We start from the raw sequence: 18,113 nt of genomic DNA on the forward strand, positions 1-18,113 counted from the left end.
ACAGCGCTTTTCAGGAACCTGAAAGCGCTTTACAATTCCACTATTCATTCACTCTCACATTCACACACTGGTGGAGGCAGCTACAGTTGTAGCCACAGCTGCCCTGGGGCAGACTGACAGAAGCGAGGCTGCCAATATCGCGCCATCGGCCCTTCTGGCCAACACCAGTAGGCGGTAGGTGAAGTGTCTTGCCCAAGGACACAATGACCAAGACTGTCCGAGCCGGGGCTCGAATCGGCAACCTTCCAATTACAAGACAAACTACCAACTCTTGAGGTTCGATTGCATCAAAATCCCTCGTCCTTCCAATTATAGAACACAAACAGATAATCCTTTTATCATTTTTATTCCAGTCCCTAGACATTCCAATTATACATTCTAAATCACTGATGCCTCCAATATGGATTGTCTGATTTGCTAATAGACAATGGTGTTAGAGGGTGATGTCAGCAGAGGACATAGAAGTGTGACTAGGTAACTGATTAGTATAATGGCCATTCTTTCTATCCAAATGACTAATTCTCCTGGCTTTTAAAAAAAATCCTAATCGATACAGCTTCAAATTTTAGAAACCAAATCAATAATTCTTCCATTTTTTCACTCTAAGTCCTAGATCTTCCACGTAGTATAGAAATTACTAATCCTTCAAAGAAACTAATGATAATTTCATCTGTATGCATCTTCCTTTGAAAATTGGTTTCTTTGTTCTTATTCCTACTTTGAGAATGTCAGGTATGTGCAAGTGTGTCTGATCAACATCTGTTTGATATCTCAGATTCAGTGGTCTGAACTAAAATGTCATTTGTTCTTCATGCAGTAGAAATACAGCTGCAGAGTGTTGCTCAAAATGAAGCAATCTTTGGTCAGCTTCAGAGCCCACAAGATGAGTGTTCTACAGGATAGTGCAGTGTTTTCTCTTCTTAATCCACCATTTTTTCCATAATATATAAAATGGACCTGGTGTATGATTCTCATCACTGCTGCTGCAATCGCTTTAGTCTTTGTGGTGGTCTTGCTCCTGCTCCATTTCAAGAAATGCATATAATTACAAGTAAACACACACACACAATTAAAATGAAGTTTAATAACGTTTTTTTTTTTTCTTTAACAGTGTTATTGGGCTGTGTCTTCATTATGATGGGATTCAAACTGAGTATCTTGGAAGAAAATTATAGGTGAATCAAAATATGATTAGAATGACAATAATACTTTATTCATCCCTAAGGAATTTATGTTCACAATTGCTCCAAGACAATAAGAGCAGTAATTGACAAACTACATTAAATAATACAGTATATTATGAGGCTACAAAATCTAACAAAATAGGTCTAATAGATATAAATAGTTCAAATTTTTAATACCCCAGGATATTGCACAAATTAAATATATAAGGTTGATATTGAGGTAATGTAAAAGTGTAAAATTTTCCTTTCTGTTTAGAGAAGGTGCAGATAATAAGGATGTATAACTATTGCAGTGTGTACCTTGCTTTAGTTGGAGAAGTAGCGCAGAGATATCCACCGGCAGGAATGATTTCCTGTGTCGTTCAGTTATGCATTATGGATAATATCAGCCTCTCACTGAGCGTACTCCTGTGACCAGCACGTCATGGAGTGGCTGGCATTGTCCAGCACTGTCCTCGGTTCAGATGCCGGGTAATCCACACATGGGCTAGCACAGGACCACCAGTGTGTCTGAAACTTGCCTTGTGCTGGCCAATGTGTGGGCCACCTCTGGCACCTCTGGGCCACCAAAGGGCCGCTGTGGATCTGCCTGATTACCTGTACTCCTGGGCTGCTATTTTAGCTGAGTGCTCAGAAGACATCTTCGCTGGATCGTTGAGTTATCCTCGTCAATACAGCTCTGATAATCTCAGTTTTTTGTGTGATTTCTTAGTTTTTTCTAACCGGAGTTCTCCTGTGCATAGACTCCTGGACCTGTCCTTATTGCTGGATCAGTTTCCCTGGCAGTGTGTCGTGGAGTGGGCGAGAGTGCTGAAGACAAATGTGAAAGGAGCGAACGAGCAGAGCGTGTTTGAACTCTTCCTCTACTATGGAACCGTGGGTGCTGAGTGGTGTGTGAGTGGAGCGAGTCTTCCTGAAGACAACGATCCTGGGTGACAGATTGTTTTCACTGCACCAGAACGTCAACTGCTGAACCTCATCTCTGTACGCTGACTCATCATTGCTGCTGATGAGTCCAACCATGGTTGTGTCGTCAGTGAACTTGATGATGTGGTTAGAGCTATGTAGGGTGGTGGAGTCATGTGTCAGAAGGGTGAACAAAAGAGGGCTAAGAACGCAGCCCTGAGGAGCTCCTGTGCCTGATGGTGCTGGAGATGTTGTCGCTGATTCGGATGGACTGAGGGCTCTCTGGCAGGAAGTCTAATATCCAGTTCTGGAGCGAGGTTTTCAGTCCCAACTTGCTGAGTTTGTCAAACAGTTTTCGGGGGGATATATCGTTGAATGCTGAGTTAAAGTCTACTAAAGAACATTCTGACATAAGCATTTTTCTTGTCCAGGTGGAAAATGGACAGGTGGAAAGCAGTGGAAATAGCAACCTCGGTTGACCTGTCTGGCCGGTATGCAAACTGCAGCGGGTCAAGTGAGCAGGGGAGGTTGCTCTTCACGTGTGCCATGACAAGTCTCTCAAAGCACTTCATGATGACAGTGGTCAGGGCGATGGGACGATAGTCATTTGTGCAGGATAGAGAGGATTTCTTTGGCACCGAGATGAGTTTTGTTTTTTTATTTTTGTTCATACTTTTATATCTTGTTAGCACCACATATTAAAACCTGTATAATTCTCTGTGAGCACTTATTTAATTTATTTTAATTGTACTTTCTTCAGTTCATTTTGAGTGAAAAATGTTTTTTAGGCTTCGTCAGGGTGCCAGACAGATTATTAGACCATCCATCCATTCGCTTCCGCTTATCCTTTCCAGGGTCGCGGGGGGTGCTGGAGCCTGTCCCAGCAGTCATAGGGGGAGAGGCGGGGTACACTCTGGACAGGTCACCAGTCTGTCGCAGGGCTAACACATAGAGACACAGACAACCATTCCCACTCACATTCACTCACAGATTCACACCTATGGGCAATTTAGATTGACCAATTAACCTATCCCCACTAACTGCATGTTTTCGGACTGTGGGAGGAAGCCGGAGTAACCAGAGAGAGAACCCATGCAAACACGGGGAAAACATGCAAACTCTACACAGAAAGACCCCAACCTGATGGTGGAATTGAACTCAGGACATTCTTGCTGTGCAGCAACAGTGCTAACTACCGTGCCACCGTGATTATTAGTGTCAAACTAAATAGGAACTTAGTCCTAAACGTGCACATACACATACACAAATCAACACACAGAGACATTGACCCTTTAACTGCCTTAACAACCAACAGCATCTTTTTCAAACAGTTGTTCTTTGCTGAAGAGCTCTGTAATCATTATACAAACTGAATCCATTACAAGGTAACATACATTTCTTTCACAAAATTACATAAACCACTGAATAGTAGGACTACAAAGACTCTGTATATAATTTTATCTACTTTATTTAGTCTTAGCCACAACACAAGCCATTATTTGCCTAAATCAGCTTGACCTAGTCGATCCACTGATGGTCCTGGATTGTTGATTACCTGACAGAGCGACCACAATGAATGCAACACAGGGGCATCACAAGGGACCGTCCTCTCCCCTTTCCTCTTCACTCTCTACACCTCAAACTTCAATCACTGCACTAAGACCTGACATCTTCTGAAGATGGTTGAATGCATTATTGAGGGTGACGAGATGGAGTGCCGGGCTGTGGTGCACTCTTTTGTCACACTGAACGGCAGATGTTTCTGCCGTTCAGTGTAACAAAGACCAAAGAATTGACTGAAGACCAGGAAACTTGAGATCCCTGTTTCTATCCGAGGGGTGGAGCACTGTAAATATGGCAGCACAGGAACAAGCACTGAGCACAAGATCTATAGAGGCTGGGGTCTATCACAACATGCAAGACCCCAGGTGCAGGCTGTGTAAAGATGCCCCTGAGACAATCCAGCACATAACAGCAGGGTGCAAGATGGCAGGCAAGGCATACATGGAATGCCATAACCAAGTGGGCGGCATAGTGTGCAGGAACATCTGGGCCGAGTATAACCTGGAAGTCCCGAGGTCAAAATGGGAGACGCCCCCAAGGGTGGTGGAGAATGACCGAGCTAAGATCCTGTGGGACTTCCAGATACAGACGGACAAAATGGTGGTGGCTAACCAACCGGACATAGTGGTGGTAGACAAACATGAGAAGACGGCCGTAGTGATCGATGTAGTGGTTCCGAATGACAGCAACATCAGGAAGAAGGAACATGAGAAGCTGGAGAAATACCAAGGGCTCAGAGAAGAGCTCGAGAAGATGTGGAGGGTGAAGGTGACGGTGGTCCCAGTGGTAATTGGAGCACTAGGTGTGGTGACTCCCAAGCTAGGCGAGTGGCTCAAGCAGATCCCGGGAACAACATCGGAGATCTCTGTCCAGAAGAGCGCAGTCCTAGGAACAGCTAAGATACTCAAGCTCCCAGGTCTCTGGTAGAGGACCCGAGCTTGAAGGATTGACCACCCACAGGGGCGAGTGGGGATTTTATATATATATATAAAATCCCCACTCGCCCCTGTGGGCGGTCTATCCTTTGCATATATATGTGTGTGTATATATATATATATATATATATATATATATATATATATATATATATATATATGCAAAGAATAGACAGCCCTTACGGGTGGAAGAAGAATTTTATTTATTTATTCTTTGCCAATTTACATAAGCGATAAATGGTAAAAAGAAATTCTAGGTTTGAAGTTGAACCTTGTTTTATCATATAAGTTATTAATCCAAATGAGGGATACTTCGCACTAAGAACATTCCCAAAGAAGGATATGCAAATGATGTTTGTCATGTCAATTACATTAATTACATTTAAAATTCCAAACGAATCATCCTCCATTCCAAGTTCAGATATACGCTATTGGTAAGAAATCACATGATAAAAGCAGACGGAGTGATAGGTTTGACAATCTGAAAGCTAAGCTCCCCATAGGTTATGTGCAGAGCTGTTAGTGCTGTCAGTTGAAGATTGTGGAATTACATAGAGGTAAGTTGCGATAAAATTCACTAATTCCTTCCAACTGTAAGATCCCAATTCCTAATGTCTTTTGTAACATTTACTATACTATACTATAATTATATACTATATATAGTATATACTATATACTATACTATAATTTCAACTATTAAATGTAAATAACTAATGTTTAAAAAATGTAAATTTCCGTGTTTTCTATTATTTGTATTTCATTTTTCTAGGTTTCCTTTCATAATTCCTCAGTGAACAGTAAAATATTGTCACAGTCAAGAGACAAGTGAGTAACAAAATGTTTTTTATTTTATTTTTGTTCATACTTTTATACCTTGTACCACCACACATTAAGATCTATGTAATTGTCTGTGAGCATTTCTTGAATTTATTTTAATCGTACTATCTGCATATCATTTTGATTGAAAAATGTTTTCTAGGCTTTGGCTGCCTGCCAGGCAGATTATTTTTGTCAAATTAAAAAGGAACAAACACCCTACAGTAAATAAGTACACATACAGAAATCAGCGCATAGAGACATTGACCCTTTAAATTCTTTAACAACACTAACATCTTTTTTCAACAGTTCTTCTTGCTGAAGGGCTCTCCAGTGATTAATCCAACTGAATGCATTTTTGGAAATTTGTTTCAAAATAAGTCAAATTTCAATCAATTATTCATCCTTCCAAATTTCCAATTCTTCCAATCCTTAAATATGATTCCCTAATTCTTCAAAGTCTTGTATCCAAAGTAATAACTGTTCCAAGAATTAAATACATAACACTAAAATTTTAAACAACACATTTCCCCAGTAAAACTAATTTTTTTAATTAGTTTGTAATTATATTATGAATTTATAAGTATACATACATACTAGTATACATATCATGATATGAATACATATCATACTATTTCTGCTACTTCATAGTATTTCTGAGAAACTCATAGTATTTGTGCCAAGGCATAGTATTTCTGCTATGTTACATTACTATGCTTTGGCACAAATACTATGATTTGGCAGAAATACTATAACATAGCAGAAATACTAAGATTTAGCACAAATACTAGAATATAGCAGAATACTATGCTTTGGCACAAATACCATAATTGGGTACAATTCCTATAACATAGCAGAAATACTATGATTTTGCAGAAATACTGTTTTAGCGGAAATACTAACTTTAGAAACATAATACCTGATCAAAACTTTAAAAACACTTACTAAAGACTTTCAAATTATTTTAATCCCCCTATTAAAGTGGTAGACTTTTTATTATGTCAAGGTTTTCTTTTAATTTCTTTAATATTTGGTCAAGTACTGAGAAGTGTACTTGACTTCTTATTTGCCCGCAAATTTGAAGATTTGCGGGCAAATAATTATAAATAATTCAACAAATAATTCAGCTGTTCTGATGTGTATTCTTCTCTACAGGAAAAATGCCACGTCAGATGACAGAATGCCCAATATGCTTGATTCCATATGTTGCAGTTGGGCAGCATTTAAAAAAATACCACCATGTTGTAAACAAAGAAGAATTTCATTTACTGCTAAATTACTGCTCTACAGTGTAAGTCACTGTCATACAGTATATGACAAAAAATGCAACAATTTAAAGTGGTAGTTGTAGTTACATTTGTCAAACTGGATGTGATATGCAGTTACAGGGGCAGGCTGGACTGTCCAGTATGTAAAGCTAAAAGCCGTATAAGACTGGACAAGCACTTGGAAAATGTCCACTGTGAGATTGAGGTTAGTGTTTTGTATAGCTTACATTTTGTTGTTAAATTAGAATGCATTCTTATGTGACATGTTTCACTAACTTTCTCAAACATTGCTGTTCTATTGTTTATACCCTTTCAGAAATCAGATCAGAAGAAAGTAATGAGGACAGCGAAACGATTGGCTAATCTGAAAGCCCTCAAAGCTCTCAGACGTTCAAATCCACAGCCTCCAATGGTGACCTCACTGGACATAGAGCAGCTGACTGAAAGCAGTGATCAAGAGGAGCGAAGTGATAACAGTGATAGCAGTGAAGAATCTGCAGAGATTAGAGAAGACAGCTCAGTCCATTCCCCTGTCAATCAATCAGATGATGCTCAAGTCCAACATCAGAATTGCAAAAAGTGCAAAGAACTGGATTTGTTACTTCAACTCCTGAAAAGGAATCTGAAAAGTCTGAAAGCCACTAAGGATAAACTTGGCTTCAAACCTCTCAGCCCCCCAAAGCACCAGAAATCTGAAAGAAGTAAACGTGACCCAACAGCCCGGCTTCCTAAATTTGGTATGAATTCTTCGGCAATAATATTGTTTCTTGTGTAGTGTAATGTGAATTTGTATATCTGGTTGTTCTATTTAGGAAGTCACATCCCGCTAATTAAACAGATACTACTAATTAGCAATATCTTCCAGATATCATTGTCAACCACTTGAATTAGAAGAATGTTTTCTGTACCTCATCAGTTTGTCATGACACTTCTAATTGCTATGTTGTTACTACACTTTATTTTAAACAGAGAAAGTCCTGAATGCTTGGTTTCAGCACATTTGTGGAACAAGTACAAAAGACGTTGAAAATGCCAAACAACGGGTCCAATATGTCCGTGCCTGGGCATATTTCATGTCTCACAATCAAGTCCCTGCAATGACGTTTGCATTTATGGACAACAGAGAAAGACTGACTGAGTACATTTTTACAAATTTCTGTGATATTTTAGTCCAGTAATCTCAATAATACTAAAGTGATTACTGATTTGTGTTTGTTTGTGCCTTTTTTAGATGGACAACTTATCTGAATAAACATGCCGTGACAACCAAAAGGATTCGGATTGGAAATGTGAGGGCGTTCTTGAAATTTCTAATTGATGCACAACTGCCAGAGGTCAGAGCCTCCCGTAAGGCTTTAAAGGGGACTTTATTTGCACTTCAGTTGGAGATGAAGAAGAGCAGAAGGGAGTTACAAACCCACAGGCAAGCCATCCGGATCAAAAAATCACGTAAGATCCAACTTTACTACTTATTCATCACTGTCTTTACCTAGCATGTGTAATAAATACATTATTTATAAATGTCATAATGTCATTACTGTGATGTAGTGAGGAAGGAGTACTCAAAATGTTATAATATAAGTTAAATTGTATTTAAGTACATATTTTGTACACTGCAAGGGTATACATTGTACAAAATAGAAAGTAAACAGAAACTAGGAAATGTAGAGTAGCACAAACAGGCAGGCAGCAAAACAGTTTGTCACCACAAGGAAACAGTGGCACACCAAAGCTACTTATTCCAAAGTAAGAAGGAAGTAAAGATAGCTGAGAGAATCTACCACAGATGTAGAAAAAAAAATTAAGCAGGGGTAAAAGTTAAACTAAACAAAAGAAAAATGTCACCAAAAACAGGAGACGTGACCAGCAACTAACCAGTGGGAACACATAACTAAACATACAAATGCAGAAAGAAAAAACATAAAATATCTAAACAATAAGCAAACTAATAATCAAATTAAAGATACCTAATGATAAAATGAACTATACAGTCAAAAAACACAAAGACTAAAATGGTCAAGGAAATGAGACTATCAAAATTTAGTATATTGATAGTTTTTATTTTTTTTCACATGAATGTGTTATATTCAGTACTAAGCTTGGTAAACTTGGAAAGTTTAGGAAGTAGGATAAATAAATTGAAAGGGTTAGTATTCTGGATTGGAAAAGTAAGATTTAAGTTCAAAATGGCAATCCAATTCATTTTCATATACTGTGAGCACTGATTGCCAGTTTTTCTTCCTTAAAAAATAATTTTTTGAAAAAAATTAAGTCTAAACTACAACCTGTTTTATATTTACATCATTGCGTGCAGCATGAATGAGCATGACTGGAGCTACAGGAACATAAAAACATTCTGTGTCTTTTAGAAATGCTTGTAGATCCTGTCCACATCACTGATTTTCTCAAGAAGGCCACCACACACATCCCTGAAGCACTTGGTAAGTGTTTAGTTCATTTCTCCATAAGGACAACTCTAATAACCCCAATAATATCTCTGTTAATGAGAATTCTTTTATAATATTTACTTACCAGCTGTAATCTGTATGTATATATAGTTCAGAAACTCAGATTTACAGAAATATATGACAGAACTTTTTGCTTTCAATTATAACAGACTGCTCATTTATAATCAGTTGTTGGACTTTTGATTTTTGTTCAAATATATAATACATATACAAACAGTAGCATTTGTGATGTTTATATAGGATTATATTAGGGGGAGTATATAGCAATATAAGGGATATGCTCAACTATCCCTTGTGTCTTACCGTGCAACCTCTATGTTACTCAATAGTCGAGCTTGAGAAAAATCCCACAACTGAGAACCTAGACTGGTTCTATGGTCTTCTGGCTGGATTTGTCATCTGCACAACTGGACACAGAAGAGCCGTCATATCAAATATGACAGTTGACGAAGTTGGCACTGCTGAAGCGGATGGTGATGGCCGGCGGATAATCAGAGTAAAGTCATTAAGAAATGATTTCTCTCCCTGATTAAAGATGTTTTCTTACCAGCGACATCAATGACTGTGTGCAATGTAATTTAGTTGCTGATTCTTTTACAGGTAAAAGAGCACAAGACCAAAGAAACATTTGGCCATGCACTTGTTCCCCTAACGAAAGACGAATACATATGGTTTCACCGCTTTGTGTACCACCGCCACAGATACCCTGGTGTATCATCACAATTGATTTTTGCCAACACCAATGGAGGGCCTTATTCTAAGATGCTGACATCATTTCAAGATGCATGGAGGAAGTTTGGTATCCCAGGAAAACCAACCTTCTCTATGATTAGGAGCAGCATCAGCACTTTTGTGAGTAGTTTCCACTTTATGGTGATTCAGTGTTTTTACCTTCCTATCCTTTTAGAGGGATGATATAAAACAGTCACCCTTCCTGGTTCTACTCCCAGTGTTTTAATGTTGGAAGGACATTTCTTTTTCTTTATATTGTCTTCTGTTGTACTTCTTTTTGTGGTTCTGTCCTTAGCTCTGCAAATCTTGAAAATTTCAAATGTTAGTGCAATTAATAACATTATTTAATGTTTACATTTGTAGAGTGGGAGATTCTTGGGAACCCAAAGCAAGGTACAAGTCCACCGGATGATGTGCCATTCTGATGCAACTGCAGCAAGGTTTTATGAGGCAGATTTAAACTTTGACGAAGCCTTCAAGTGCCGCAACAATGCTGCAAAGGCACTTGCTGTGAACAATAGAACCAGAGACTCTGAGGAATCTACAACCTCAGAAGACAATAAAGATGTGTTGCAGAGAAGATATGCTGGACCGAAGAAAAGAAAGTCTAGTCAAAATGCCACAAGAGAAGAAATTGTGAAAAAGAAGACCAAACAGCACGCAAACACCATTGACACAGACAGCAGCAAAGATGAAAGTAACAATGAAGTCAGGAAAATCATTGACCCGGCAGCAGGAAACACATCTGGAAAACACCCACATAAACAGAGTGGCAGGGCAAGAGCAAAAGTGAGGGTACAAGAAGACACAACAGGTGATGAAGATATGTCAGAGATGGTGACTACAGAGAGTAGTGAAGGTGAAGATTATGATGATAACTGTGAACACATTGACCTTACAGCAGCAGGTACATTGGGAACCACCAAAGGTAAAGATAATGCTAAAGGAAAAGGAAAAGCCACAAAGGACACAGGACATTTCTATAGTCGTACTCAATTTCTTAAAAACAAGTTTAAATGTTGGGAATCTCCTAAAATTATCTTAGAAAGAATTGCAATCCAAACACAAATACAAAAAGTTGTTAGACCAAAGGAAACAACTGAGGGTGTGAACCAAACACAGACAGAGACAATAGATGAAGACAATGAAGCCTTGAGGCCAGAAAGTTTGAGTGAAAATGAAAGCAGTATGCAAACAGTAACTACAGATAATGAAGAAGACAAAGCTGAAGATGAAAATGGTCCCTTGTTGAACACAACAGACATAGACCAAGAAGTTTCCAGTGGACTAGTGAGAAAAACTACAAAAAAAATAAAAGGAATGAGCACAGAGGACATAGGCAGAGATAAACATGGACCACAGACAAAGACGACAACCGAGGGAAAATGCAATTTGAGATCAGAAGGAACAACAGAGGAAGAAATGACAACACAGACAGAGACTACAGATAAAGACAAAGCACTGAGAACAGAGGACAAAGACATAAAGGAACAGGGACCACAGATGGAGACCATGGATAAAGAAAAAAACGATTTGAGATCAGAAGGAACAACTGAAAACAAAGACACAGTTAGAGTAAAAGAAGATGGCCCTGGGACTAGCTATGAGTCTCCAGTGGCACACCCAAAGAAGAGGAAAAGGTCTCTAATGAAGAAAAGCTCTTTGGCGAAGTGTGATGAAAGAAAAGAAACAAAGCAAAAGGGCAACAAGCAAGAAAGAAAAAGACCAAAGAGCCTGACTGCAAGACAGTTGTTAAGTCCAAAGATGCTCAGAAGTCACAAGACTAAAGAGGCACCTAAAGATACCAACAAAAGACAAAAAGTCATACAAAGACTCAGAGGAAAAGATAAGAAAAAGATTTTTGGTTGTTGTTGATTTTACTCTGATCTTCTGACAGATCTTCTGTCTTACTACATATGTAAAACTTTGTTATCATGTGAGGTTTTGGTTACTTATTTTACACAGTTGCTCTGAGGGTTTTTTTTCTAGATTTTACTCACTTGTTCATGTGAGAGTCTTCTTTTTTGTTAAGGTAAGTTATTGTTTTTATTTTTTACTTTTAAAATAAAACTCGTTAAAAACAGACAAATGCTGATATATATAAGTTGTTGACAACAAATGCCAAATGCAATAATAAAGATTTTTCAGTTATATTTTACAATCATTAGTCATGGATTTCATTTCCAAGCTGTAATTCCAAATAACTCACATATTATTCAGGCAAGGTTGCTAAAGGATGAAGTCCTCACAAATTATATCTGAACAATATCCTATAATACATAGCAGAATCAGTCATCTGATTTGGTAAAAGTTAGTGATGTTAATGGTGATGTCAGCAGATTATGTACAAATTATGTTTTTTCTTTCACAATGTGGATTTCCAAATGAGTCACTTTTAACACTAATGTGGTTCCTAAAGGATAATATGCAAATTAGTAGATTGAATTACACAGTTACTTTAATGACACATGCAATTCCTCACAAATCATCCTCAATTAAAAGTTACCGAGTCTTATAACAGATAGCATAAATCGATCATCTGATTTACTGGTAGATAGTGATGTCAGAGTGATGTCAGCTGAAGTCTGGAGAACAACAATTTGTTAAGTGGTGAGTCCAGTCAGAATTGTATTTATCCTAATTACTATTGATTCTTCTTCTTTTTTTCATCCCAATCACTAGCGCTTCCAATTTTCCCATACAATCAACAATTCTTCCAATTTTTCCACCCTAATCTTTAGATCTTCCACTTATTCAAGATACATTGTCTGAACTTCAGGAGCAGGACCACACCTCCAAACATACCCCTTCTGGGTCTTATCTATATGACCTCCCACTTGTACAAGCTGTTCGTTATTGATTTTGTGCCCCACCTTCCCGTTTGCTTTTTTCAATTCTTTCAATTCTTCATGTCTCATTAGTACATTTGAATCTACCATGCTGGGGAGCTGCCTCCAGTCCCCTTCGAGGTCATTCCCAAAAAGCAGCTCAATTCATTCTCGATGGAGGACATTGAACGACATCTACCAATTCAGAACCATGATAACAGAGTTCTGGCTGATTGGAGCTGGCTCGGACCTGGGCTATAGAAGAACAAGAAGCGGCTACAGCTGTTCAAAATCCCACAAGGCTGGCTGACAAGATAGACGATGGGCAGGGCTGTGAGTACTCAGACTGTGTTTTTTTAAACGCAATATGGATAAGATCTTGGAGAAGCTCATGGCTCTGCAATATGGATAACATCCTGAAGAAGAACAATGGGAATTTAGAGACCTGATGACCAGTGATGGACATTAGACCTACTGTAAAATTGGAAGCAGTTTGTATATTAGAACTAATCTTAATGCTCACAGGGGTCAATTGGTTAACATTCTTGATTATTAATTTTAAATTCTGACAATAGGTTGTGTGAATAAGCAGAGCAATTTGCAATTTTTTGGGATTAACAATGTATCTGATTCTGAACATTAATATAAAATACTACAACAACTAATAATAGCAACTCGGATAAAAAGCCATTGTTTATGTGAACATTCGTACAGCACTTTAATCAATACTACAGAATCAAAGTTTATTGATTTCTTTTACGAGGTATAATTTCAAATAAAAATATTTCTAATGGTAGCTGCGCAAATCCTGTTAATTAAGTTAAGTTGTATTAGTTACACATAAAATTTCTAATGGGTATTTCTACTTTCCAAGGTCCAGTACCCTATAAAACACATCAGAATTCAGTTCTCTGATTGGCTAAAGATTGTTTTGAGTATAACAGCAAACTTTGGGGGAGTGGCAGTGCTCGGCCCCTTGCCAGCCCACTTGTGGGTCTGCAGTGCCCACTATCCTGGGTTTTGGCACCACTGTAACAAACCACTGCAGGCCCAGTGACATTTTCAAGCTTTTCAGCATGGTTTATTCCACATCTCCGCAACATCCCTTGATACAGGACCCGGTACAGCTTTTAAGGTGGTGAGGCTAGATCGTAGATGCAGATCATAGAGGTGCGTCCATCTCACCTGCAGTGGTACTGCAAGCCACGACCACATCAGATTTTAACCATACATTTGGACAGCACTTTATTTTATTTATTTTTTTCATTCAAACCATTTTCTATCCATGGCTGGTTCGGAATCACCAATAAGCCTAACATGAAACTCTTCTGTACTGTTGGAGGAAACCCAAGTATCCACAGAGACAACATTCACTCAAAAGCAAATGAGCAAGTCAAAAAGACACTTAGATCCACTGGATAATGATAACAGGAAACGTGTGGGATCAATTTATTGATTTCACATTTCCTTTTTTTCGATCACTGTTAATGTGGTTCATTCCACATACCTTGTCCTAATCTCCACATCACACTGATCAGATAGAGATGTCTATCCCTTTGATTTATATCTGACATCACAGCATCCATTCTTTTCCTGTCATGCTTTCCTGCATTGTAAAATAACTTTGTTATATGTCCAATAGTCAGATAAGAAATTAGTCAGACTATAGGTTGTAATCTACAAATTATATTAAACTGTGTTACATTCCTAAAATTCTTATTTTCTTTATTAGATGTACTTGTGTACTGCTGCCAATGAGTTCATAAACACGTCAGTTTGAAGCTATTTTATTGGAGTATCTACCAGCAAGAATTTCAAGATTCAAAGATCATTTTAACTAGGTGTGATTTCAAAAGAGTTAATTGTTGCACTAACCAAATTCCTAAAAACTGTTAAGATATTAATTTAATTTAATTTAATTTAATTTAATTACAGAAAAGATTCCAAACGAGTCATCTTCCATTCCAAGTACTGGTACCATCAACTATGTTGGTAAATTAGATCGTGTGATTGGCTGAAGGATCTGATTCGTCATGAACTTTGGGGGGAGGAGCAATAACGTCAGACTGTGGTGAGACTCAACACTCATGGTATTCAAAAAGAATATAATGCAAAGATTTGCATCTGAATCACAACATGAGGAGCAGCATTGTAATGTAATCCTTCTTATAAAATACTGTTATATACCTACTGACTATTTGAAGCACTTTAGATTAAAACTCCATTTTAACTGTAGATTAAAACAACACTTAAAAAAAAACAAGTTTATTCATTTCTTTGAAAAGGTGTAATTCCAGATTAAAGTTACAGTACACTAATAAGATTCACAAAACAGATTCACTGAATGTTATTTATTATAATTACAGAAAAGACTCCAAGCAAATTATCTTCAATTCCAAGTACTAGTACCTTGTAATATAGGCAAAATTAATAATGTGATTGGCTGAAAGGTCTTTGTAGTCATGAGTTTGGGTGGGAGGGGCAGTGATGTCAGAGTGTGGTAAGAATACAGCAGACTGGAAAAGATTTGCTTCAAGGTAAGTTCAATCAAAATCACTAATGCTTTCATTTTTATGATATTAATCTCTAGTTCTTCAAATTTTTAGAATACAAATCCATAATTCTTCCAAATTTTCCATTCTAATATTTAGATCTTCCACTTGTAGAATAAAAATCACTAATTCTTCCAAGATAGAAAGGATTATTTGCTCTGTGTGCAGTTCAGTTTATCTTTGGAAACTGGTCTTCATCAGAGGCAGAAGAAGGAAGAACAATGTCAGGTATGTGCAAGTGTTAGTTCTATATATCTGATTTCTAAAATTCTGCGTCAAAAATGATATTCCAAAAATTTTCATTTGCACTTCACACAGTGAAAATACGGTTGCAAAGTGCTGACAATGAAGCACGCATTGGTCTGAGCCTACAAGATGAGGATCCTAGAGGAGAACCTTACAGGCAAGAGTAGTTTGTCTTTGTTATACAGATATACTTACCACAATAAAAGAATACATCCACTAACATCTTATAATCATAAACGTTTTAGGTGTACATGTGGGCGATCAATGGATCCATTGGCCTGGTGGATACTACTTGCAATTGCTGTAGCAACTTTTTTTTTCTATGTGGTGATCTTGCTCCTGCTTCACTACAACAACTACTTTTAACCTCTTAAGCTCCAAGCCTAACCGATCTCCTGCCTTTTGCCCACGTATCAAGGGGTGTTGGGGCTTAAGAAGTTAATTAAATAAATGCACATTAAAAGGAAGTTCAATAAAGTGTATTTCTTTAACAATGTGAAAATAAGTAGTCTTCATTCTTACACTGGAGTGATAGATGATGAAAATAGACAAATTTTGGGCAGTATGAACAGTTATGATATTTAAACACTATGTGATGGGGGGGAAAAATGCACCTGAGTCAAAATGTGATGGGCCAGAATTATAATGTACTCACATGTATATATAGTGTAATTGCAGACTTACTAATTAGTTTAGGCCTTTTAGACAGCATGTCACATTTTAATCACACAGAACACGGAACTTTATTCAAAATAAATTATGTTATGTCTTTGACAATGTGGATTTCCAAAAGAGTCACATTTCACACTAATGTGATTCCTAAAGGATGATATGCAAATTAGAAGATTTGATTACACAGTTACTTTAATGACACATACAATTCCTTAGAAATAATCCTCAATTCTAAGTTACAGTGTCTTATAACAGCAGAAATAGATAATCTGATTCGCCAGTAGATAGTGATGTCAGCTAAAGTCTAGACAAGAACGATTTTTTAAGTGGTGAGTCCAGACAGCATTCTTTCTACCCTAATTACTAATTCTTCTGTTTTTTGTTTTTATCCCAATCACTAGGGCTTCCAATATAGACATGCAAATCAAACATTCTTCCCATTTTTCAACCCTAATCTTTAGATCTTCCACTTATAGAATAAAAATCAATAATTCTTCCAAGATAGTAATGATTATTTCCTCTGTATGTGTCTTATCTTTGGAAACTTTGCTTCATCACATGCAGAAGAAGGAAGAACAACAAGTGTTAGTTCTACATATGTTTGATTCCTGAGATTCAGTGGTCCCAAATGATATTCCTAAGATTTTCATTTGTGCTTCATGCAGTGGAAATACAACTGTAAAATGCTGACAATGAAGCCCGCATTGGTCTGAGCCTACAAGATGAGAATCCTATAGGAGAACTTTGCAGGCAAGAGCAGTTTGTCTTTGTTACACAGAGATACTTACCACAATAAAAGAATACATCCACTAACATCTTATCCTCATAAACGTTTTCTGCTGCAACCATTTTATTCTGTGTGGTGGTGTTGCTCCTGCTCCATTCCAACAAATACATCTAAGAAAATAAAAGCAGATTAAAAGGAAGTTCAATAAAGTTTATTTCTTTACAAATATCAAAATTGTGTGACTTCATTCTCACACTGGGTTAATGCGGGATGTCAAAGGTTGTCTAACATCAAGATTTATGGTGGTTCAAACTGCAGACAAGAAAAGAAAACTACAGGTGAATCCAAATGTGATGCTCATTGTTGTTCCCAAGACGAAGTAAAAAATGCAATGTAATATATTTGTACTAATCTTTAGCTGTTAGACTACTAAATGCTGACAGGGGTCATTTGGATTCATATTTATGATTATTAATTTTTATAGGTTGTGTGAATGAGCAGACAAAAATGGCCCTTTTGGGGAATAATAAAGTTATGTGAGATTAGTTAAAAAGAAAAAAAAGGGCATTTGTGCAACATTTTATTTAATAGTACAGAGTCAAAGCTTATTGATTTATTTTACAAGGTATAATTTCAAATAAAATGATTCCTAATGGTAGCTGTGCAAATCTTGTTATTAAGTTAGTTGTATTAGTTACACATTAAATTCCTAATGGGTATTCCTATTTTCCAAGATCCAGTATCCTATAAAAGACAGCAGAATTCAGTGTTCTTATTTGCTGAACGGTTGTTGTATAACAGCAAATTTTGGAGGAGTGGCAGTGGAAACAGGCTTGAATTAGGAGTCCATGTTGTTACCTTTTAGGAGAAGATGGAGAAGATGGATTTATTTGAAGGTTCTCCAATCAGAGTTAGTGGATCAAGCTGGAACCAGGGAGGTTGATGCAGCTCTTCAGGGGTCTCAGTTTCAGAGCAATGATGTTCCATCTACTGTAAATTCATGGAGCACAAGAACACAACAAATCATTAATAAAAAAAAAAAAAAGATTGCAAAAGACACTTAGAATCACCACCATAAATTTGTCTTTGCAGCCAAGGCGTTCTAATTATGGGAAAGAAAAATAAATGCTAGGCAAGACATACAAACATGACCACCACACACACACACATACACACACACACACACACAGACACTCACACAAAAGATCAAAAGCTA

General features: G+C 37.4%; 1 protein-coding gene across 1 annotated transcript; it reads left to right on the plus strand.

Annotated features, from left to right (window-relative positions):
• The first annotated feature begins 1,718 nt into the window (after nucleotides 1-1,718).
• On the plus strand, nucleotides 1,719-11,747 carry LOC148100161 (uncharacterized). The gene is made up of 14 exons (XM_087848816.1): nucleotides 1,719-1,837; nucleotides 1,928-2,116; nucleotides 2,522-2,604; nucleotides 5,387-5,413; nucleotides 6,560-6,695; nucleotides 6,787-6,877; nucleotides 6,989-7,409; nucleotides 7,642-7,810; nucleotides 7,904-8,121; nucleotides 9,042-9,113; nucleotides 9,470-9,636; nucleotides 9,741-9,992; nucleotides 10,236-11,262; nucleotides 11,404-11,747. The coding sequence occupies exons 1-14, from the start codon at nucleotides 1,719-1,721 to the stop codon at nucleotides 11,745-11,747; spliced, it is 3,315 nt and encodes a 1,104-aa protein (XP_087704942.1).
• The last annotated feature ends 6,366 nt before the right edge of the window (nucleotides 11,748-18,113 follow it).

Source organism: Neolamprologus brichardi, chromosome 12 (assembly GCF_056152115.1).
Source record: "Neolamprologus brichardi isolate AB-2024 chromosome 12, ASM5615211v1, whole genome shotgun sequence".
Lineage (NCBI taxonomy): Eukaryota > Metazoa > Chordata > Actinopteri > Cichliformes > Cichlidae > Neolamprologus > Neolamprologus brichardi.

What these genes read in the sequence shown, in the direction of transcription:
- LOC148100161 (XM_087848816.1), top strand. Translation starts at nt 1,719, where the DNA reads ATGTGTGGGCCACCTCTGGCACCTCTGGGCCACCAAAGGGCCGCTGTG. An exon ending in CCTGAAGACAACGATCCTGG is followed by an intron (nt 2,117 to 2,521) that starts GTGACAGATTGT and finishes TTTCTTGTCCAG; the next exon opens with GTGGAAAATGGACAGGTGGA. An exon ending in GGAGCAGCATCAGCACTTTT is followed by an intron (nt 9,993 to 10,235) that starts GTGAGTAGTTTC and finishes TTACATTTGTAG; the next exon opens with AGTGGGAGATTCTTGGGAAC.